The following is a 24829-nucleotide window of genomic DNA, read 5'->3' as shown; positions in this document are numbered from 1 at the left end:
GCTAACTTTGCTTTGGCCATTCCATTTTTTACCCACCTTTCTGATTATAAGGAATATTCCATGATGCTTTATAATGAGTAGGATTCCACAAGGGGAAACTCTTTATTTGATTGCTCAAGAAAGGTCTTTCTCAAGGACGTGCAGTTTTATATGAAGTAGCAGGTCCTGTTATAGAGGTACTAAAGATACATTTGAGCCCTGGGTTACTAAGACTTATCCTTATTTTTAATGCCGAAATTATAATACCAACTCACATGTTGAAAAGGTCTAATAATGAGCTTTGATCTGAGGTTCCTTTCAAGGTAGTAGAATGTTGTAGGGACAGCTGTTAAGGCAGAAAAGGTTCTATTTTTACTTACTTAGGGAATTAGAGAAGATGGCCTCAAAGGTCCTTTTCAGCTCTGATCTCTGATCCTATGATCCTTCCTTTCTTCCCATAGGTCTACACTGCAATGTATTCGGACGATGACTTGTGAATATGCTCTCTGTTCATTATTTGTTCCTGGAGATCGGCAGGTGATCATAGGAACAAAGGTAAACGCTTTTGTTTTGGATTTCTAGGACTTTTTCAGTTCTTTTTGTTAAATATCATTCTTTAAGTAATCAAAGACAACTAGGTCTTTAACCAGCAGCAAAAGAAGGGTATAGGTGCGTTATCTTCTGATTGTTGGATTATGTAGTTTGAAATGGCTCGTCCTAATTTTAAAGTAATCAAATGTAATCTAAAAGTAATAAAAAAGTTAAAAAATGAATTTGTAGGGGCAGTTAGGTGGCGCAGTGAGTAAAAGCGCTGGCTCTGGAGTAGGGAGGACCTGAGTTTGGTTCCGGCCTCAGACACTTAACACAAAAAAAACTAGCTGTGTAACCTTGGGCAAGTTACTTAACCCCAATTGCCCTCCAAAAGGCAAAAAAAAAATGCATTCGTATAATACTTTATAATTTAAGTAATTATTTTAATTTAATTTGGTTTAGTGGAAAGAATTGTAATTAGAAGACAAATGTTCAGTTCTACCAATCTTATAGATTTGTAGCAAGAACCTTTTAAGAAACTTTTAAAGCAGAATATAAATATGAGTAGTATTATTTTTACATATGTTATCTTATTTGAGCCTCACGGTCATTATGAGATGGACTGAGGTTAAATGATTTGCTTAAAGTCAGTAAGTGGTAGAATCATAATTAGAATTCATATCTCATGACTCATTATTGAATGCTCTTTCTGCTGCACCACTTCAATGGATGTTCCTTTCCTTTTGCCTCAGCATCCAATCAGCCAATTAATTTCCAAGCATTGTCCTAGGTGCTGGAAGCAGGAAAACAGAATGAAACAAACCATGGCATCATGGGGCAGCAGCATGTCTGCTTGTAAGTGAATGCAGAATACACACCAGAGAGGGTCCAGGAAGAGGTGGTCAGCAGTGTAAGATGTTATAGCCATGTAAAAAGTTGAGAAAGATGAGGATGGAAAACAAGCTAAGGGATCATTCATTGGTCATTTTGAAGAGCTGTCTGTTTAGTAGCCAGGTTGGAAGACAAATGGTAATGGGTTGAGAAAAGAGTGAAAAGAGGTAAATTTTCTAGGAATTTGGTTGTGAAAGAGAAGAGATAAAGGATGTGATAGCCTGAGGGGAATCATAAGGTCTAGAAAGATAGGAAGTGGTGATAAAAGTATGACTTGGTCTCACTGTTTACAAGCTGCTAGCAAACTAACTTCACTTTGAGGAGTGAGTTCGTTTGGCAGCTCAGCCTGATTTCAGGGTTCCTGATCTTCCATTTATTAGCTTGTACATTTGCTGATCTATCTTAGGTTTCTTTTGATTATCCAGGCACTCTGTTCTTGGTGTTCCCATTTTACAGTTTGAAAAACTGGATATAAATAAGTATCATTGTCACCCAGCATGCCAGTAAAGAGTCTGGAGACTGGAACTTGGGGTCTGTTCCTTACCTCACTTGGTCTGTCTGGTACATTCCATGAGCTGTATGGTGAGTAATGTTACCGTGTTACGGAGTATTCATCGTGTATCTTTTCAGACAGGGAAGCTGCAGCTTTATGACTTGGCTTCAGGAAATTTGCTGGAAACAGTTGAAGCACATGATGGAGCTTTATGGTCAATTTCACTCTCTCCAGATCAGGTAACTAAGCAAGATTCTTAACATTGGGTTCTCCCTTAGAACTTTGCAATTCCATTCTTTCTTTAGTATTATTATTAAATTGTTTATTTTTAGATTGCAGCATTTACTTCTGTAAGTTTTAAATTTTCTCCCTCTACCGTTCTTCCTCCCTCCCCAAGACAGTTTGCAATCTGATATGGGCTATACGCATACATTTCTATTAAACACATTTTCACATTAGTTGTGTTGCATAGAAGAATTATAACAAATGGGAAAAACCGTGAGAAAGAAAAAGAAAATAAAACAAACAAAAAAAAGAAAATAGTCTGCTTTGTTCTGCATTCCAACTCCATTCCAACAATTCTTTCTCTGGATGAGGCTGGCATTTTCTATCATGTGTCCTTTGATAAGTCCTTGCATTGCTGAGAAGGGCTAAGTCTATCAAAATCAGTCCTCCTCGTACACTGTGGCTGTTACTATGTACAGTGTTCTTCTGTTTCTGCTCCCCTCACTCAGCATCAGTTTGTCTAAGTCTTTTCAGGTTACTCTGAAGTCTGCCTGTTCATCATTTCTTATAGCACAGTAGTATTCCATTACATTTATATACCACTGCTTGTTTAGCCATTCCCCAATTGATGAGCATCTGCTCAATTGCCAGTTCTTGGCCACCACAAAAAGAGTTCTGTAAATATTTTTGTATGTGTGAGTCCTTTTCCCATTTTTATGATCTCTTTGGGATATAGCCCTAGAAGTGGTATTGCTGGGTCAAAGGGTATACACATTTTTATACCCCTTTGGGCATAGTTCCAGATTGTTCTCCAGAATAGTTGGATCAGCTCACAGCTCCATCAGCAATGAATTAGTGTTCTAACATTTCTATATCCTTTCCAACATTTTTTATCATTTTCCTGTTTTGCCATGTCAGCCAATCTGATAGGTGTGATGTGATACCTCAGAGTTGTTTTGATTTGCATCTCTCTGTAATCAATAATATTTTAGAGTATTTTTTCATATAACTATAGATAGCTTTAATTTCTTCCTCTGAAAACTGCCTGTTCATATCTTTTGACCGTTTATCATTTGGGGAATGATTAGTATTCTTGTAAATTTGATTCAGTTCTCTATATATTTTAGAAATGAGGCCTTTATCAGAGACATTGGTTATAAAAATTCTTTCCCTGTTTTCTGTTTCCCTTCTAATCTTGGTTGCATTGGCTCTGTTTGTGCAAAAACTTTTCAATTTAATGTAATCAGAATCATCCATTTTGCATTTCATAATGTTGTCTGTCATTTGTTTTTTCATAAATTCCTCCATTTTCCATAAATCTGACAGGTAAACTATTCTTTGCTCCCCTAATTTATTTATAGTATCAGCCTTTATACCTAGATCATGTACCCATTTGGACTTTATTCTGGTATATAGTGTCAGACTTTAGTCTATACCTAGTTTCTGTTATATTATTTTCCAATTTTCCCAGCACTTTTTGTCAAACAGTGAACTCTTATGCCAGAAGCTGGGGTCTCTGGGTTTATCAAACAGTAGATTGCTGTAATCATTCACTACTGTGTCTTGTGTACCTAAACTATTCCACTGATCTACCCTTCTATTTCTTAGCCAGTACAAGTGTTTTTGATGATTGCTGCTTTATAATACAATTTAAGATCTGGTATGGCTAGGCCATCTTTTCTACCATTTCTTTTCATTAATTCCCTTAATATTCTGGATCTTTTGTTCTTCCAGATGAATTTTGATATTTTTTTCCAACTCTAAAAATAATTTTTGGTAGTTTAATTGATATGACACCGAATAAATAAATTAATTTAGGTAGAATCGTCATTTTTATTATGTAAGTTCGGTCTACTTACAAGCAGCTGATGTTTTTCCAGTTATTTAGATCTGACTTTATTTGTGTGAAGAGTGTTCTCTGATTATGTTTATATAGTCTCTGGGTTTGTTTTGGCAGGTAGACTCCCAAATATTTTATAATATCTACAGTAACTTTAAATGGAATTTCTTTTTCTATCTCTTATTTTTGGGCTTTGTTAGTAATATAGAAATGCAAGTGATTTATGTGGTTTTATTTTATATCCTGCAACTTTGCTAAAGTGGTTTATTATTTCAAGTAGTTTTTTACTTGATTTTCTAAGCATATCATCATATCATCTGCAAAGAGTGATAACTTAGTTTCTTCCTTGCCTGTTTTAATTCCGTCAGTTTCTTTTTCTTCTCTTATTGCTTAAAGCTAACATTCTATTCATGTTGAATAATAATGGTGACAGTGGATATCTTTGTTTCACCCTCGATTTTATTGGAAATCCATGTAGCTTATCCTCATTACTTGTTTGCTGATTGTTTTAGGCTCTATTTCTTAGGGTCATGCTTTGCAGTAGGCATGCGCGATTTTCTCAGGATTTATTTGCCAAGAGATTCCTTTTTGCAGACCTATCTGGTCCAAATCTTGAGACTCCTTATGTGACATCATTTCCAGGTGAGAATGTCTTTTAGGAAATAAATTATCTTTTATCTTCTTCCATAGATAGATTTTTATCTATCTGTCTATCAGATCATTTCTCCCTTGTTGCCTTTGAGTTCCTTTGAGTTCCTATCACTAAAAGTACCTGAGACCGAAGAGCAAAAATTCCCACATAATAATGACTTTTTTTTTAAGCAAATGTACAGGAACCCAGATCAAATAATCAGGGCCATCTCTTTCAAAATAATTAGACTATATGCAGTTCATCCAGTGATTGTTTGACTGCTCAGAACATTTTGGGGACTCCTGTGGAATTGTTGTCACTGCTAACAGCACATACTTTTCAGTATTGTTATTAATGGCCAATCTTTGGATTTTGAGGGTCAGCTTGACTTTTGGGGAATCTTAAAAAATCATTCAGAGTCATATCTGGTGAATAAGATGTGTGATCAAGTTGGGAAATCCTTTTGGGGACAAAAATGATATGTGATGAAGAATGACTGATTTTCTTTGTATTTCTAAATTGAAATGCATTTTTAAAAGTGTTTTGAGGAATAATAACATTGTTGTGCAGGTTCTCAATGAATACTTTGATAGACAGTGTTCACTTAGATACATGATAATGTAAGTTCTGTTGTGTTGGTTTTAAGATCATTCCCATCGCTTTATTTCGGACTAAAACCAAAAATAACTTCTGATTAGAGTCTGGTTATATGTGGCAGTATGTAAGTCTCAGTAATTATAACTTCCCTCAACCTGCTGTTGTTATTTGGTTAAAAAGAAATGTGGAAAGTCAGAGATGGGGAGGGGAGAGCACTGGCAGCTGAAGAAGAACCTTTCTATACCAAATTAAAGACGCTTTCTGAAGTGTCTCTTTTCCTTAAAGCACAGTGGGCCAACCAAGACCTTTCACCAGCAATTAACCATTACTAAGGCTGCAGGGCATTTCTCATCACATATAGGATAATCTTGGAGTTTTCCCTCCCAATCACAGCCATTTCCATAGCTTCCATACCAGGTTGTTAAGACAGGAAGACAGTCTTTAGAATCCCATGTTGGAGCCAGTGTTAGAGTTTCCTTCCAGGCCCAGAGATGCCCAGACTTCCAGAATTAATCTTTAGTTCTTTGTCTTTCAGCATGGCTTTATAACTGGTGGTGCTGACAAATCTGTCAAGTTCTGGGATTTTGAATTGGTGAAAGATGAAAACTGTGCCCAGAAAAGGTGAGTGTGACAGTTTTGAGGAGTGGTTTGGGATCCAGAAGAGTAGATATTGTTTTGTTTTGTAATCCTATACTTTCAGAGGCATCACAGAAGTTATTTAGACCTTGTTTTCTTCTTGTATGGCACTAGGCTCTCTGTGAAACAGACCCGTATCTTGCAACTTGATGAAGAAGTTCTCTCTGTGTGCTATTCCCCCAGTCAAAAGCTGCTGGCTGTGTCTTTGCTGGACTGCACAGTGAAAATCTTCTATGTTGACACTTTGAAGGTATAGATAGCTTCAGGGAAGATTTACCCTGATACTGTGACTTGAACTGGTCTTCAAGTGACTGGTTCCTCCCCATTCTGTAGGTGTTCTCTCTGAGAGATATACTTTCTAAAAAAGCTAATTTGTAAATCAAATATTTGTTAATTGAATAATTTGTTATGGAGATAGGATAGAGATGTAAATTTCTGTTTAATCATAAATTGAATAATTTAAGTGAATGACTCACTAATTTTATCTATTTTTTAAACTTGGTTTGTTATGTACCAGGAAAAGTGTACTTGTATACTTCCATCAAAAAAATCTCATGTCCATAAGATTTTAAGGAAACCCCCCAGCTTTGCTAGAGAACAAGTCTCTCTCTTTTAAGTCAAGTAAATAAACATTTACTAATTAGTTACTGTGTACCAAGCACTGAGCATACAAAGAAAGGAAAAAAACAATCTTTGTTCTTAAGAAATTCTTAGTCTAATGGAGGAAACACCATGCAAATAGTCATGTACAAAGAAGATATAGATGATAAATTGGAGATATTCAATGGAATGAAGGCCCTGGTATTAAGGAGGATTAGGAAATCTTCTTGTAGAAGGGAGGATTCTAATGGGGACTTGAAGGAAGCCAGGAGGCAGAGAGGAAGGGGAAGAAAGTTCCAGGCAGGGGGCACAGCCGGTGAGAATGTACTTTATCATTAACTCTACAGTAAGTACTTACTAGACTTCTCCTGTTTGCAGAGTCTTTATATTTAGGGGCTTCAGGACTGGAGCTATGGCAGCTAATTTTTCAGTATACTAGAACCATTAGTTGGTCTGCTGCCAAGAGATCTAAGTGATTTTGAATTTTACTAGGCATCTCAATTATAAATATTGAGGAAACTTATTATTATGCAAAGCACTCTGCTAGGCATGTAGTGAATTTAGAACTATGTTCATCTTGGGGTTGATATTTGGTCATTTGGACGCTGGAAAAAAGTGAGCAGTGCACTGAATGCTACAGTTAGATCTTAGGATGGTAGATCATGTCTGTATTTTGCAAGTGTAAGCTAAATTATTGTTTTTCTTTTTTTTTTGTACTTAGTTTTTTCTCTCTTTATATGGACACAAGCTACCTGTTCTATGCATGGACATCTCTTATGTAAGTAAAGCTTTAAAAGTTTACTAAAACTATCTATTGTCCTCAGTCAGAAGATGACCATTTTGAGATAATGGTTGGTTTCAGCGACTCCTTGATTTCTTCATTTAAGATAGGACTTCAAGCCATCTCGCCCCTGCCATTGAATTTCGGGGGCTCTCTGTAAAAGGGAGCCTTGAATCACATAACCCGCAGGGTCATTGTGGGGAGTGGGTTTTGTAAACCTTATAGTATTATGCAAATTAATATTAATGATTCCTTTTTTGAACTTTCAACGTAGGATGGGGCACTGATAGCAACTGGCTCTGCAGACAGGAATGTGAAGATCTGGGGCTTAGACTTTGGGGACTGCCATCGTTCTCTCTTTGCCCATGATGACAGGTGAGTGGGTGGTCCTTTCACACAAAAATGATTACAAAGCCACTTTTTGGGTCACCCCTGTGCTGTCTGTGTCCTGTAGAAGTCCACGTAGCCTCATTCAAGAAGTGACATGCTTGACAAAGAAAAGTCTAACGTGGCCAACAGAGACTGTATCTGCTCCCTGCGGACAAACTCTCATGGCTAAATTTAGCCATTCACACCTGGAAGGCTTTTACCACAAGGGTTCTTTCACTACCTTGGGGACTTACATATGGGTGTTTATCTCATTTTCAGTGTCATGTATCTGCAGTTTGTACCCAAGTCTCATCTCTTCTTCACGGCTGGGAAAGATCACAAGATTAAACAGTGGGATGCAGATAAATTCGAACTTATCCAGACCTTGGAGGTAATCTGCTGACCATTCTGTTCCAGCTATATTTTACACTGGTTCTGAGCCTTAGCCTTGAGCCCTCTCTATAGTTTGTTTGAAGAGTGATGGGTGACTCTGTACTTCCTCACTTGCCTCCTTCTTTTCTCCAGGGCCACCACCAGGAGGTGTGGTGCTTGGCCGTTAGTCCTAATGGTGATTACATTGTATCTTCATCCCATGACAAATCCCTCAGACTGTGGGAGAGAACCAAGGAACCGCTCATCCTAGAGGAAGAGCAGGAGATGGTAAGACTGTCAGCTTCAGTTTCAGACATCTTAGAATTCATGGGGCATGTCCAGAAGAAATCAAGGATTCCCTTCTTATAGGAAACAGAGCTTGTGCCAAGTGAACAGTTCAGAGGTCATCTGTCAATAGCTGGGGAGCTCGCCTCACTTTTGTAAAGAACTTGTGTGTTCTCTGAGGCATCTCCTTGCCAACTGTCATGTGGTAATCTGTGCCACTTAGATAAATTAACATGTTCTATTTTATATCTTGGCAGCAAAGGGAAGCAGAGTATGAGGAGAGTGTGGCTAAAGAAGACCAGCCAGTAGTAAGTAAAGCTCTTTTCCTACTTTAGAATTAGGGTTTATAACTTGTCTTAGTTTAAAGCAACAAATTCCCAAACTTGCTTTGGGATTTTTCCAGCCATAAACTGTTTGGTTGATTGGGGGGGGGGGACCTGCGGTATAAATTGCTGGTTCCCTAGATAATGGTATTTATTTATTTGTGCATCATTGTCTTACACAAAGAATCCCATGGCAGCAGTAAAAATGGTATCCTGCAGATGATTGACAGTTCAGTTGGATTATCTTATAATTCAAGAAATGTCTTTACAAATCCCAGTGCTAGCTAGCCCTTGACTACCTGTGTGACCCTGGGCAGACAACTTAACCCCCCTGTTCCTGGCTTCTTTAATCTACAAAATGGAAATAATATTTGTATTGCCTGTCAGGGTTCTTGTGAAAGAGCAAGCTTTGTAAAGCGCTCTGAATTGTTAAAATTCGTGTGAATAGTATAAACCTTGAGTTTGAATAATTGTAATACCTACTCTTAAATTTTAGGAGGTTGCTGAAAATTGGTTTTTACTTCTGATATGAGACCATCTGAAAGAAACTTAAGAAATTGGATCTTTTAGATATTGAGGGAATGTTAAAAATTGTTTTAATATGTAATTGGGGGGAAAATAAAATATATATATATATATTTTTGAAGAGACATTGATATTATTGAGGAGCAGAATGTTTTTCTAGAAGGATTTAAGTAATCACAGTTTTTGCAGCTTTTGTGGCATGAACTTAAAAGTATCTTTTCTTAATGCAGGTTCCTGGAGAGGCTCATGGTGACACTTACTTTCCTGGAAAGAAAACTGTCGAAACTGTCAAAGCGGTAAGTTAGTGTAGAAATAGAGAGTACTTATTTTTTTGGCATAGCCCTAGCTTTCTTACAAATCTCCTTTACTGCTGATCAGTCAAAAGGTCCTTTTGTGGCAGAGGAAAGATGAAGTGAGGATTATAGCCAGCAGCAGAGGGCAGCCTGGGAAGAAAAGAGAAGGCTGGCTCTCCTCTATGAGCATTCCTGCCAGCTGTCCTAGTTTTGATGTTGGGTGGTGCAACCTGAGTTAGGGATGCCACTGATCCCCTTCTCACTGATCAACCAAAGGGTCCCCAAATGTTCAGAAACCCTTGGTGTATGTTCACTTGATTACTTTGTGCCCGAGTTGCAGGATTTTTCCATTTGCATTTGGTTAAACTGAATCCACCACCCTTCAGATCAGGCCTTCTGATTTTAATGGAATGTGTTGTTTTAACCTCTTCCCTGTATGTCCTGGGCAGGCTGAGAGAATCATGGAGGCCATTGTGTTGTACCGAGAAGAGACTGCAAAGAGGAAAGAACATGAAGCCATTTGTAAAGCTGCTGGGAAAGAGGTGAGAGAGCCATCGATTTCCCTTCAGGAAGTGGGTTTGCATAAAGTCATTTCCTGAGTAGAGGCAATGGGTCAAACAGTGTGATGTTTGATCGAATGATATACGATCAAAGAAGAGGAAGTAAAGGTGGTGGGGGAATGCTCATGATGTAAACATTAAGAACTTGTGATGTCAATATTAAGAAACATTAAGGCCTGAGGAGACTGAAGGAGGGAGGGATGCATGAAGGAAAGTGGTTTCATAGAGAAAGTAAGGACGGGAAATTTTGGTATGAGATGAGTAACATCTTCCTTGGTAAAACCAACTGTAGCAGGTCACATATGTTACAGAAGCACCTCCTACACCTACTTTTTTTTCTTTTATTCCCTAACTGGAGCCCAGCAAGACTTTTCCATGCTGTCTTGGTCACAAAGTCCTCATACTGCATGGATGTTCATCTAACAAAGGACTCTGACGAATAATTTAACCTTGTTTTCTCCACAGGTTCCTCTTCCAGTTAACCCCATCTTACTGGCTTATGGAAACATCTCGGTGAGTACACCTTACGGACTTTCACCATTCCTCTTTGGGCGTCCTGAGGATTGCATTACATCCTCCGAGGGATGGGAAGGAAAAGGGCTTTGTGTTTGTGTGAGAAAACATGTTGAGGTTGAGAATCTTAACTAGATTTGTGTCTGCTTCTAAACTTTAATTGGACATTATGAGCGGGCATTGTCTAGGATCTCCCATATATTATTTCATCTGGTTGCACTCTGAGAAGAATGTCCTTGAGTCATGCCAATTTCTTTCCCCCAGATGAGGTAGGAAGATTTTGTAGTTTGTAATTTTTGACTAACTAGCCAAAGGTGGACTACTGATACTCTTTATATCTTTATTTTATTTATTTTATATCTTTATATCTTTATTTACAGCCTTCCGCATATGTATTGGAAGTGTTTAAAGGAGTCAAGTCAAGGTGGGTGCCAGGAATTTTGTTCATAGAAGAACTTCTTTACATTTTTGTTTATTTAAATCAGCAGTGTGTATTGAGTGCCTGTCATATGCAGAGCTCCATTCGGGAGCACTAGAGAAGATCCTGAAAGAAAGCAATTTAATGTACCCATGGATGCCATCTTTATCAGGACTTTGTTAACACCCTAGCAAGCCAGTCATTGTGCTAGTGTTTACTCTTTCTCTGGATGTTAATAATCACTTAATTGGTTACTGTATAAGAAACATGTCAACATAGGTACCAATTGCTCATTTGCAATTTAAACATTACTTAAATGATGACATAATACTAATAGTTTTCAAAGCATCATTCTGAATATCATTTGATGGTCCACAGCCTTACAAGAGGTCAGTGGGGCAAATTCTATAGATGGAAAAACAGATATTCAGATGCTAGGTTAAATGACTAGTATACAAAATGGTGATAAGTCTTAAGACAAGAGTCCAGGTCTAGTTTTTATGGGCATCTAGATTTTTATGGAAGTATATAAAAGTGTGTTAGTATGCGTGTCTAAATGGGTGAACAAAACAGTAAGTGTTTGCTACCTGAAGATTATCTTAGAATCACAGACTTTTAAGAGTTGCTTCAGAGACAGTCTGGTCCTACCCATAACTGACACCACCCTGCTCTGTTCCACCTTGAAGTTTCTGGGTTTAGGTTAGCATAGTGCTTTTGTAGTAGATTGTAAACAAATGAATTGATTATCCAAAGAAGGGTAATCAAGAGAGCTTATGCAAAAGTTAGAGATTTTTTGTCTATATTTCTAGCATTACAGTATAGAGGACAGCTGTTTTTCTACTAAACAGTCCTTGGAGCCACAGTTAGAAACAGATTACTTCCCTGTGGGGTTATTGTTCTGATCACTACAACCCTGTTTATGCCCTTCTCTTTTCCTCTTTGCTATTAAAGTGAGTTGGAGGAGGCCCTCTTGGTGCTGCCTTTCTCGTATGTTCCAGACATTCTGAAGCTTTTTGATGAATTTTTCCAGCTGGGCTCTGATATTGAACTCCTCTGCCGGTGCCTCTTCTTCCTCCTCAGGTAATATTCCTTCTGCAAGGATCACTTCTATTGTAATAAGTAATTCAGGTAATTCACTTCTATTCACTGCATATGCCCTCACTCCCTTCCCAAGCTCTGAACAAATTTACTGAGCCATTCAAATTCCTGAGTTGAATCTGCCAATAAATTATGCAGTCTCCACATTGTGAGTTGTTTAAAGGTAGCCAATCACACAACCAAAGGAGGACCAGAGATTCTTAAGTCTTTTGTTCACGTTTCTAGCCACTCCAAAAATGCAGTGTAAACTTATGCATACAAGTTGTTTTGCTGTGCTTGGAAATTTGACCTCTTTATTTTTAAAATAAGAGTAGTTATGCATTTCTCTGAGTTTTTACAAAGAGTGACAGGACATAAATTGTTGTGGAAATGCTTAATCATGAGTATTCATATTTTATTTTTATAGCCTAACTTGGTCCTTTGGGATTTTCTGTGACTCTAGGTCATGTTTTTACTATATGAATTTCCTTTTTTTCTCTTGCTGTGGTCTTCATTTGGAAACCTTGGCATACTTTTTTCTGAACTGGCAATACTCGTGAAAATTACTCTATTTTAGGCGACTAGGTGGTGCAGTGAGTAAAGCGCTGGCCCTGGAGTCAGAGGACTGGAGTTCGGTTCCGGCCTCAGACACTTAACACCCACACAAAAAAACTAGCTGTGTAACCTTGGGCAAGTTACTTAACCCCAGTTGCCCTCCAAAAGGCAAAAAAAAAAAAAGAAGGATATTACTCTATTTTACTCTACTTTAGTACCATATTACCTGGACATCTTCCCATGGATCAGTATCTCCCCAGCAGGTGCAAAATGGAACTCATTTTCGTCACCCCCTAAAATACCCATTCTCCAAACTTCCCTCTTTTCTACCATCTTTAATTACTTGCTTGTTGGTTAATCGATTTAGATCAAAGACAACCTCTCAGTCATATTTGACTCTTTCCTCTCCCTTCACCTCAAATTGTTAGTTGCCAAATCTCATTGATTATATTACCTCAACAACATTTCTCACATCTGCCCACCTTTCTCACATAGCCATCACCCTAGGTCAGGACCTCATCACCTCTAACCTCAACTATTGCACTAGTTCCCTTATCGATTTTCCAAGATTCTGTTTTCTCCAGTTTGTCCTCCACACACTTTCCATAATCACATGCCTAAAGCACTGGTCTGACTATAGCATTCCTTTGCTGAATCTGAGGTGCTTTCTTTCTTTGCTCAAATCACAAACTCTCTAGCTTTGCACTTAATGTTTTTTGACACGTTAGCACAGCCTACTTTTCCAGTCTTAATTCACATTAACAATCTTCAGATACTCAGCTGTCTTGGTGTTTTTTAGACTCATCATTCCTTCTTCCTTCTTGCCTTTGTAGCAGCTGTCCTGGAATGCCCTCCCTAACTTACCTTTTCCTCTTAAAATTCTTAGGTGTCACCTCTTTCATGAAGCCTTTCCCTACTCCCTACTTGTTTCTCTGTATATGTGTTATGTCCCTCCAGTAAAAAGGAGTTTTCTTTGAGGGCAGAGGTCATTTTCATTTTGTCTTTGTGGTGTCTCTAGCACTAAACACAATAACTTGCACATAGTACATACTTAATATGTATTGAAATGAATTAGATTGAATAATAATCTCATTGGCAGATGACTGATTCCTATAAAGGAAAAGCTAATTTCTTAAATGACAGATAAGGAGTTAAAAAGATAGAAAGATAAAAGCAATGAACCTAGCTGCTCCTCTTGGATTTTCTGTGGAGGGACATCAAAGTATATACAGAATAAATACAAGATAATTTGGAAGGGTGGGGACTAGCATTTGGGGGGATCAGCAAAGTCTTGGGCATAGGAGGTTTTGCTTCAGGTATGTCTTCAAAAAAGTGATTGATGTATTCTCTGAAGTAGAGGTTAGGAGAGAATATAGTCTAAACATGGCGGGCCAGTATAGAGGCATGGGAAAAGGGGATGGAATGCTGGGTGTTGGGGGGGAGAAGGAAAGCCAATTGGACTAGATCATAGAGTGTGGAAAAGAGAGTTAGATGCAATGAGACTAGAGAGGTTGGGAAAGACTTTGAAAGCCAAACAGTTGCCAAAGGGATTTTCCTTATGTACAGATTTGACTGTGTTACTCCACTACTCTAAGTTCCAATGGTTCTCTCTTGTCTTTGGGGTCAAATACAAACTCTTCCAGTTGGCTGGAGGCCATGTTATGCCAAAATCACTGTTTGGATGAGTTTTGGTTGAGGAGGTGGGGGCTGGTACACATATTTGTTCCGGCAGTGTCTGGATTGCCACTTGTCAAGAGTATGCTTCATGTGGGGGTTGAATTAAATTCAGCAAATCTTTAACCCCTCCTGTGTGTGGGTATAGTGATTAAGGGCTTGTGCTGCCTTCTTTCCCAGAAGCAGTTTTTCTCATCCATGCTCCAATGGATTTTTAGGCACTGTTAAGATGTTTAAGTGATGAAGCACTTACTGTTTTGAAAGGGCATAAGACAAGCCTGGCTTTCTGGAGCATCATTATTTTTGCTTTGTTATTTGTAGGATTCACTTTGGGCAAATTAGTAGTAACCAAATGCTTGTACCAGTGATAGAGAAATTGAAGAAAACAACCATTTCAAAAGTCAGTGAAGTCCGGGTAAGTGCCTTTATATTGTTATAATGAATAGGGACTAGCATTGTTGGATACAAGTTGCCCTGGGGGAACTCTTAAGACCCACACAAGCCTAGGTAGAATATTTGGGAGAGGAGAGTGAGGAGAATGTTAGTTTTCCCCTCCAGCAATTAGACTTGTTTTTAACATTCTTTGTGTTTCTCTCCAGGATGTGATTGGATTCAATATGGCAGGCCTTGAGTTTCTGAAAAGGGAATGTGAGGCAAAGAGTGAAGTTGAATTTTTCTCTGATGCCACAAGCAATTTGGAAGAGAAGAAAAGGAAGAGGAAAAAAAGGGAGAAGCTGATTATGACATTGACTTAGAGCTTAAACACCTGAGCTATTTTTACATTCCTATTAAATAGATGGAACAGCTTCCTGACTTGAATACATTGAATACATGGATACCAACAGGGGGAAGACACAATACTCTAATCCCCACTATGCTGCTGACTAGTCATGTGACCTTGGGCCACTCTGCTTCCATTTTCTCATCCATAAAAGAAGGGGGGTTGGACTAGATGGTCCCATATGGTCCCTTCCAGCTTTAAAATGCTGAGTCGTGAACTTTGAATTACCAGATGAATATGTCTCACAGGACGGGAAGTCAACTGAGGAACCTTGTGCAGGGCCTCGTACTTTCCTTGTTGGCCAAGGCTAGACACATTCTTGAATGGCTGACTTTCCTTTACTCTCCATTCTTACTGAGGGGTTTTTGAACCCTTAAATTCAAGGGTTAGAGATACCAGCTTAGGAATTTTGTTTCATCTATTGCTGGACATGTGTAAATATTCTGAGTTGCTTTTTTATTTCTTCCTGAGATATATAATTATTTCTTTTTCCTAATGCATTATCATTCTAAAAAGCTTATGTAAAGTGGGAAATCCTTGTGCCTTTTTACTCTACAGACATTTTTTTGTGTGCTTGTATGTAAAAAGATCTTGTTATGTAATTGTATTTCTTTCAAAGAAATAATTATTTTTAAGTAAAATAAGGTCATGATTATATGGCTAGTGTGGACCCTTGGATTTGTAGTATAGAAATTTAGGAAATTGTTACCTATACAGAACAAGTAATTCACTTCTATTCACTGAATATGCCCTCACTCCCTTCCCAGGCTCTGAACAAGTTTACTTAGCCATTCAAATTCCTGACAATGAATCTGCCAATAGATCCCCCAAACAGGAGAGCGTAACTGAAGGGAGGCAATGTGTGTGTGGATATGAGGGACCAATAAAGTAGAAAAGGTTCTGGCCATATTTTATGAGCTACAAAAAGCGGAAGTTAGAAAGGACCAGACAGCTTGCTTCCGCTGTGACCATTCCTTGGTTTTTCTTTGTGAAACCCAGAGGATGCTCTCGAATCTTTTGTGAGTGGAGAGCAGTGTGACACCGAGAACCTACTTTTAGTACGCTTAGGGGAGATACTCAAGCATATGAGTGCAAAATGGCAAAACCTTCGGTGCTTTGAAAAAACCTCTGTTTTCCGGAAGCTGTGTCTGACATCCTCCCATCATAAAGATCTGTCAGCGATGGAGTGGGATGCTTTCTTCATTAACATTTCTAGTGGTTTTTATAGGATACCAAGACAAACTCCAGAAAACAAGCTACCCTGGGCCCTAAGGCTACTTCGTGCTGCTTTTGTTTGCCTTTTGAATCATCTTATTCCTAGTTAGAAGCTTCCAGGAAAGACTAGGGTGTATGTGAGGGAGCATGTGACAGTAGTGGATTGACCAAGAATGAGATGAGTTGGGGCTTTTTGGTCAAAATACTTGAGTGTCTTTAAACCTGACACCTTCTGCTAAACAGCAAGAAATGCACAATGCTTTCAGTACAAAGGCATTTTATTAAGTATAGTTTTCTAGCAGACAGTAAGACAGTTTTAGCCTAAAGTGCAACATGATAAAACTACATGTGAAGTTGGTAAGGCACGTGACCTTAAAGTTTAAAAAGAGAAACGTAAGTGGGCCTACTGCATCAATAATGACAATTTTGAGATGCCCAAGCTGGATGAAGATTAGTTTTCTTCATTCTCTGCTGCAGGTAGTCTGATAATCACATCTGTAATTAAATTCATTGAAATTTACATTATTTTCTCTTCATCCTGCTTGTGCCAACAGCACTGATTTTTAATGCCAAGAGAGATATGGCAAACAGTTTCACATATAGACTAAATCCCCTTGAAACAAATAGTTATGAAACAATATAAAGCCATACATCTGACATAAATGGGTGAAATCCAGTATATAAAATTGCCAGGCTTTTGTCATGAGATCTCTCACCGTTGGCATTGAGATGGGGACAGGAAGTACTGGGGAAATGCTTTTGTTGATTTTGAAGGCAATGACAGAGGAGTATGGCAAGTAGAACGTCATTCATGACAACTTTATTAAATGAATCCCTGAAAATATGGGCCATGGTGTTGCTGGTTAGTATGTGAAAACTGCTCTTAACTTGTGAAATGGTGCTGAACAGATCTAAATTGTAATCTGCATTAGCAGTTTAGAATGAGTGTTTTTGATACACCATACTTGACCCATTTATGTCAGAAGCATGGTTTTTATATTGTGTTTATACGTGCTTTCTTGGATCTCAGATCTCTGAAAGTTTTAGGGTTGTAATAGTGACATTCCATAGCTATTAGTGGGCAGTGCCTAATAATAAAGTGCGACATGTTAGTAATCATCATTGTTGCTTTTTTGAACACAAAAGCATTTAGTTTCCCTTAGAAGAATGCAACAAGATTACAAAAGTTACAAGATTGGTAACAAACTTGAGTCTATCATTGTCAAAGTTAATATTCATGCCATATCTTTAGTAGCCGACACATACAGGCACTAATTAATTCATAAGTCCAATACTGGAACTTGGAATAACTGATTTTATGTATTGAGTACTGAGCCAGAGGCACACTTCCTAGATATTACTCACATGAGATAGTTTATGAGGCTTGGGGACTGTAGAAACACGACGAACTAATGGATTTTCTTTCCCCATGGGAAAATCATCTGGTCTTGAGTCATAGGTCACAGATGTTAAAACTAGTAAGATACTTGTTAAGGATGCATCATTTTTGTGGTACAACCTACACATACTTATCCAAATAACATCTGAACCCAGGTGCTCTTAATACTGTACCATACTACCTGGGAAATGTCTGTGGTTGGCAATGGAGTGGGTAAAGAGAGGAAAGTTTGCCTTGGTCCCAACTAGCATGTAGTCAGTGTATACTCTATATAAGGGGGAAGTTGAATAGATTCAGAGCAATGGGAAGGAGAAATTTCATTGGTTCAAGTGATCAGGTCAGCTGTGGCCCAGGCTGTGTCTGACCACATGAAGTGAGGCTGTGGACCACAGTTTAATTCCCAGTTGTCCCATACTGGTCCTTTGAAAAGAGAACCCAAATTTGCTTTTGCACACAGAGATAGCCATTTTTTATTTTTGGCCATAGTAGAAGGTCCTTCACCCATTAGTTCTCAGCAGATGATATAAAAGATCCGGGCTATCCTTCAACTTCCCTGCAGAAACCTTCTCAATACCATTCCTCACCTCCATCAATTATATTGTTCCCTCTTTTCATGCCCCATTCTGCTTTTCCAGTTGCTCCTTTGATTTTACCTCCTATTTTTTTAATTAAAAATCATCCCATCTTTTCTTGACCCTGCTAGTCCCATTTTGAGCTACCATTATATATCTCCTTTCCCTTACTGCTATCCTTTATGAAAGAGTAATCTTCTACCCTCAGCCTACAAAGCCAAATTCAATGATCTCTCTCTGTCTCTCTTTCTCTGTCTCTCCCTAAATACAGGTGTTTCTTAAAGTTGTTATCAACCCATTTCTGGTTATGCCTTTTGCCTTTGATGATTTCATGTATTCCCAATGCTTAAAACGATAATTTCTATATAAATGACTCCAAAATTCATATCCCTGGGTCCAACTTCTTTCCTCAGCTTGTTAGATAAATAGATAAAAAATTAGATAAATAATATCTAATTTAAGGGTTGCTGGGACACTCCTGTGGCATTCTTCACTTGGGTATTTTAATGATACCTCAAACTCACTATGTTTAAAAACTCATTATCTTACACATAAAATCACTTCCTTTTCTCTCCTGATTTTTTCATTTCTGTTAAGGATACCACCATGCTCTCAGCTAAACAGTCTGGAAATTACAGTTATCTTTTACTATCTCCCTTGCTCTTAATATTTACATCCTGTTGATTCCTTCTTCAAACTACCTCTTATCTAGCCCCCATCCCCTTTTCTATTGCCACTATCCAAGTTCAGACCTTTATTATCTTGTCCCTGCAAAATTGCAAAAGCTCTACTAAATCAATCTTGTTACCAGTCTCTTGTCTTCAGCTCATCATGAACACAACTACAACGCTCATCGTGAACACAGCACAACAGATTCATCCATATAAAGCATAGTTGTAATCATGTCAGTCCTCACTCAAAAACCCCTAAAGGTTACCTATTATCTATTAAGTTATCTCCAAATAGCATGATCTGGCTCCAGTTTACCTTTCTAGGCTCATCTCTCACTTGTGTATATGTGTGTATAACATGTATAAATACATGTATACTTCATTTATCATAACATGATACAAATTGCACAATATGACATCCATATAGGGCAGCTAGATGGTGCAATGGATAGACAGCTGGGTGTAGAGTCAGGAACACTCATCTTTCTGAATTCAAATCCAGCCTCAGACACTAGCTGTGTGACCCTGGGCAAGTCACTTAAGCCTGTTTGTCTCAGTTCCTCATCTGTAAAAAAAAACAAAACAAAACACACACACAACAAAATGAACTGGAGAAGGAAACAGCAAACCACTTAAGTATTTTTGCCAAGAAAATCCCAAATGGGGTCATGAAGAGTCACACATGACTAAAAAATGACCAAACTACAATAGGGTAACTGAAAGAGATATTAGAGGTCACCTATCAAACTGTCTCATATAGATGAGGAAACTGATGCTGAAGCTGCTAAAGTGTCTTGCCAACTTGATGCAGGTGATAGAAAGCATAGACAGGATTTTAACTTATGTCCTGTGACTCCAAGTTTGATGCTCTTTCCATTCTACCACACTGCCAAATGTTGTTTGAATCAAGATGATTTGATCCTATTCGACATCTACCATAGGGGTTCTTAATAGGTGAACTTAGAACTACAAAAATAATTTGTTTCCTTTGTATTTTGTGCATTAAAAGACATTATTTCAAGAAGTCCTTAGGCTCCACCAGACTGTCAAAGGGGTCCGTGACACAAAACCAATTTAGAATCCCCTCCATAACATCCCCAAGAAGTAATCATTCTGTCTTTGCTTGAAAACTAAGGACAGGGAACCCACTGCCTTCTATGGAAACCAATTCACTTTTAGATTTCTCTATATGTTAGAAAGATTTGGGGTGGGGGGAAGGTGGAAACAAGCTTAATTTACCTCTGCCACTTTCGCTCACTGATCCTAGTTCTAACCTGTTAACAAGTCCTACCTCTATAATATCTCTTGTGTACGTCTCTTTCTTTCCTCTGACCATCTTGGTGCAGTCCTTTATCATTTCCCACGGACTCTTGCAGTGGCCTTCTGGTTGGTTCCCCTGCCTCACTCTAGTTTGCACTCCACTCACCTGTGAAATTGACTTTTCTAAAGTACAGTTCCGACATCACCCTGTCTACTCAATAAACTCCTGTGGTTCACTGTTACCTCCAGGATCAACTCTAAAATCGGTTTGGCTTTTCAAGTCCTTATAAGCTGGCCTCTTCCTGTTTTTCTGGTCTAATTACACCTTATTCCTCTCCATGAATTCTGTGATCCAGTAACACTGGTTGATCTCCCTGCCATTCTTTGCATGTGATGCTCCAACTCCCAGTTCTGAATATTTTCACTGGTTGTCCCCCATGTCTCCTCATTTCTGCCTTCTGGCTTTCCTGGCTTCCTCCAGGCCCCAGCTAAAATACCAACTTTCTGCAAGAATCCTTTCCCAGTCTCCCTGAATGCTAGTGCCTTTCCTCTAAGATTTGGTCCAAATTATCCTGCATTTATCTCATTTCTACATCGTTTGTATGTTGGCTCCCTCATTAGGCTATGAGCTCACTGACAGCACAGACTGTCTTTTGCCTTTCTTGTTATAGACCTAAGTACAGTGTTTGGAACATAGTAGGCACTTCAGTTCTTATTGAATTGATGTAAGCTTTGGGGTCAAGAAAAACCAATCCTTTTATAAGCATGACAGACTTTCAAACAGTTGGGGGGAAAAAGCTATCTCCTCCTTGAGGCCTCTCTTCTCCAGGTTAAATATCCTCAATCCCTTCAATTTTCATGGCATCTTCTCCATTGCTTTCCCCTGATCATACTCTATTATTTTTTAACATCCTTCCTAAGGTATGGTAGCCAGAATTGAAAACAAAACTCCTGATGTGGTCAGTTGAGGGTAGAGTAATGCAGAACTATCACCCTTCTTATTCTGGATAATATATTTTTCGATGGAGGAAATAAATCACATTAGTTTTCTGGCTGCCACAATCCACTCTGACTCATTTGAGCTTTCAGTCCTTTAAAAGCACTAGATATTTTTTATACTATATGTTTTTCTCTGCCAACCTTAGTCCTAAATTTTTTTTAAATCCCAAACATAAATCTTTTACAATTATCCCTATTATATTTTGCTTAATTAAGGCTGGCCCAGCATGCTGGTCTGTTGAGATCTTTTTGGACCTTAATTGTCATATATAATAGCTTTGCATCTTCTTTAAATGTGATATCAATTCCTTCTTCCAAGAAATTTATAGAAATGTTTAAAATTTATGACTAACTCTGCATTTTTCCATTCTTTACTGGTAGCCTTGCAATGCTTGAGGGAAGGCTACCCTTAGATAAACATGAATTAACCAAACAATGGTGTATCTTCACCAATAAACCAATCACAAAAGCTTACTTATTGATTGGAATTAGCTACAGTAATGTAATATGCACAAATGTGTATATGACATTTTATATTAATAGGTTCATATGTGCATGTGTGTGTCTATTATATAGGATACACAATTTTCTGGGAGCTCAAGCCTTCCTTTCTAGGCTATGTGGGTCCAGAAAAGCAAAAGGACTTGTGTCTTCTTAGCCCACTCAGATAAGAATGAGAGCCTGGTGAAAATAGTACCTTCTAGATAATGAAAGATTGTTCATTTTCTCATATTTGCTTAGGTGTAGCTTATCTCAAATATTACTGGGTTAGCAACACAGAATGGAAAATACAGAAACTTTGGTCTTATAGTTTTAAATTTATATATGCATGTGTATATGTACACATGTGTTTATATAAATAAATATACATATATATGCGTGTACATATAAGTAAACAAAATATATGTGTGTGAATATTAAGTATACATATATACTAACATATACTGTGTATATACATACAAAACATATCATGCATGTGTACATACATATTCACATTGCATTGTATAGGCACACGTGTGTATGTATGAATGTACACATGTATAAACTTTGAAGTTTATCTCTTTTTTCTCTCCACAGCCTGCTGGTTCCATATACAGGAAGACATCTGACCTGGTGTATATTACAAAATCTTAGAATAGAAAGAGATTTAGAAGACATATAGTCTATTTCTCCCCACTCAAATCTAATCTACCATATCCTGATCAAAGGTTATTCAGACTCTTTTTGAAGACTGTGCCTGCTAGGCAAACCATTCTATTGATGGATTGGCCTAGTTTTTAGCAAGTTGTTTTTTCTTTATGTTAACTCATGACCAGAACACAAAATTTCAAGTCAGAGGACCTGGGTTCAAGTAGGCCCAGCCCAAGCTCATGATCTTGAGCACAGAGGTCCTCTTTGGGCCTCAGTTTCCTCATCTGTAAAATGAGGCAGCTATATTAGGTGGTCCCTCCAGGTCCTTTTTAGCTCATAGGCCTTCTCTACTGGGTTTTGGATTAAAGTGGTAGATGCTAGTGGTGAACTCGTGCTTAATGGAATATCTCTACTGTTTTCAACTCTTTCTTTTTTCTTTACAGAATCTTAGGGTGCCCTAGAGGTGAGAGTCCCTTTTCTAATTACACGAATGATCAATCTAGATTGGGGCTTCTCCTTGTCCTTTTTCTGCCAGACCAAACTTCAAAGGATATTTGCCTTCACGGGCAGAAGTAGAATTTCATGTTCAGTTATAATCTCAATGCTGTAGGAAATGGTTCCCAGTCCCTTGCTAGCGTTCTCTCCAACAGCCATGGCGAAGATCTCCACCTGCAGGTCCACCTGCAATCCTGATGCTACCTAAAAGACACCACAGAATTAACACCAAGTGTTAAAAGGACCAATCAGATATGATTCCATGCAATTGTGATACAAGGTGCTAGGACCTGAGATGCTCAGGATAGTCTCCAACAGGGGAGGTATTATCATTTCCACCAATGGAATAGCATCTGTTCATCACACGATAATGTAAGTAAAGGGTTAAAAAAAACCCTAAAGTTAATTATCTTGTGCATTACTAATAACAGGAGTAGGCAATAGGAACAAAGGACTTCAATTCACAAATTCTCACAAGCCCCTTTACTTCTCCCTACAGGAAATGCTAACACTGCTAAGCATCATGTTTTTTTTTTTTTTAACATCTATGTACATTAGAAAGACTGTGTTGGGGTGACTACGTGGCGCAGTGAGTAAAGTGCCAGCCCTGGAGTCGGGAGGACCCAAGTTTGGTTCTGGCCTCAGACACTTAATACAAAAAAACTAGCCGTGTAACCTTGGGCAAATTACTTAACCCCAATTGCCCTCCAAAAGGGAAAGAAAGAGAGAGAGAGAGAGAGACTGTGTTGCAGAGTAAATAGAGAACCAGTCTAAGAGTCAGGGAGACCTAGCTAGGTTTAAGACCTGGATTTGACCCAAACTGATATCATGACCTTGGACAATTTACTTAATCTCACAGTGCCCCAGGAAACTCTCGAACACTATAAGCTACAGTTTCAGAGATTCACACTAGGAAAGGGAGTGTACTCATTAATTCTCTACATCAATGAAATCAGTGATCCCCCCCCCAAAAAAAAAAAATATATATATAGTACCCCCCCCAACTGACTTAATAGAACTCCAGTGTTACTCATAAAGTGTCAAGATAACTTGAAAGGGGCAAGGTACTTGCTGGAACAGGGTCCCTAACCCTCTGAGAGAGATGTGTAAGATGTAGATAAGAGTCACACCAGATTAGCAAAGAATCATGGCATCTTATAGAGTTCTCATTTTAAAGGTGAGGAACTGAGATCTGGGTTATCTATCCAAGGCACAGTGAGAAGGGGACTTGCCCATGGTGGGTGCAGAGGTGGCCTGGGTAGGGAGGCCCTGGATGGTGTGCCAAGAAAAGGGGAAATGCGGAAGCCAGCAGCAACAGTGGTGTGGTTTAGACCCCAAGCTCAGAACAGGGTCTCACATTTAGCATCAAGTCCAGTCTGAAAAAGAATAACCAAGGTTGGAAACCCAGATCAAAGGTGAACCTATGATTTTGCCACTTTGAACCAACAGAGCCTTCCAGGTGACTAATAGGGTGGAGTCTAGCAGAACTCTATGTTTGCACAGTTCCCAACCAAAGTCAGGGATTTGCTGAATTCAGACCAGGGGGGAAACAATCAGACTTGCCCTGAACTATACCCCTTTGGAAGCACTGAAAACTTGCAAGTTTCAAGTCTGTCTCTGAGATCCTGAATTACACAACACTCAATATCCCAAGAAAGCAACGGAACCAATCTCCCCTCCAGAAATGTGGCACAGTCAGCCCTACATCAAGTCCAAAGTCAGGAAACAAGCTGGAAGAATAGGGAGAGGGGCAGAAGAATCCCACGATGAGTTTTCATGGTGACAGAAATGTTCAAGAGACAAATGCAGAAGAGAATGACTATAAAACATCTACAAGTAGTGCCTTAGAGGAAAACACAGATTGAATACAGCTCAACTAGAATTTCTAGAAGAGATGAAGCAAGAGTAAAAAAAAACCTTTTTAATAAATGGAATGAGAATTATTGAGGAAAAAATTAGAAAAGAAGTGAGAGCAATTGAGGAAAAAACTGAAAAAGGAGTTAACAGCTTGAATAAACTGCTAATATTCAAATATGGGGAGATGATACACGTTTACTCGGAACCATACCATCATCAGGATTCAAAGAGGAAGTCCAATTAAACGAGGCCTGGGAATGGTTCTGTTATGTCTTGATGAT

At 38.5% G+C, this 24829-nt stretch overlaps 2 protein-coding genes across 4 annotated transcripts in view; one reads left to right on the top strand and one right to left on the bottom strand.

The window, feature by feature from the left end:
• Nucleotides 1-15606, top strand: part of WDR3 (WD repeat domain 3) — a 38277-nt gene extending 22671 nt beyond the window's left edge. For all 3 annotated transcript variants that reach the window (XM_069090229.1, XM_069090227.1, XM_069090228.1), the window contains exons 12-27: nt 441-534; nt 2032-2133; nt 5723-5808; nt 5938-6073; nt 7145-7201; nt 7479-7579; nt 7853-7964; nt 8099-8233; nt 8488-8538; nt 9309-9374; nt 9821-9913; nt 10397-10444; nt 10825-10868; nt 11814-11942; nt 14490-14583; nt 14768-15606. In XM_069090229.1, the coding sequence (XP_068946330.1) occupies nt 441-534; nt 2032-2133; nt 5723-5808; nt 5938-6073; nt 7145-7201; nt 7479-7579; nt 7853-7964; nt 8099-8233; nt 8488-8538; nt 9309-9374; nt 9821-9913; nt 10397-10444; nt 10825-10868; nt 11814-11942; nt 14490-14583; nt 14768-14923 (1504 nt within the window). In that variant the 3' untranslated portion in view covers nt 14924-15606. The remainder of the gene's footprint in view (nt 1-440; nt 535-2031; nt 2134-5722; nt 5809-5937; nt 6074-7144; nt 7202-7478; nt 7580-7852; nt 7965-8098; nt 8234-8487; nt 8539-9308; nt 9375-9820; nt 9914-10396; nt 10445-10824; nt 10869-11813; nt 11943-14489; nt 14584-14767) is intronic.
• Nucleotides 15607-16388: 782 nt separating this feature from the next.
• Nucleotides 16389-24829, bottom strand: part of SPAG17 (sperm associated antigen 17) — a 266279-nt gene continuing 257838 nt past the window's right edge. The window contains exons 46-48 of the mRNA XM_069089276.1: nt 22751-22895; nt 17530-17642; nt 16389-16659 (exon numbers count right to left, since the gene is read on the bottom strand). Coding sequence (XP_068945377.1) covers nt 16654-16659; nt 17530-17642; nt 22751-22895 — 264 coding nt within the window. The 3' untranslated portion in view covers nt 16389-16653. The remainder of the gene's footprint in view (nt 16660-17529; nt 17643-22750; nt 22896-24829) is intronic.

Source organism: Petaurus breviceps, unplaced genomic scaffold, assembly GCF_028583685.1.
Source record: "Petaurus breviceps papuanus isolate PSGF00001 unplaced genomic scaffold, PetGlider_PUasm1.0 186, whole genome shotgun sequence".
In the NCBI taxonomy this organism is placed as follows: Eukaryota; Metazoa; Chordata; class Mammalia; order Diprotodontia; family Petauridae; genus Petaurus; species Petaurus breviceps.
Note: the sequence above shows the minus strand (reverse complement) of the source record. Positions and strands in the feature narration are given on the sequence as shown.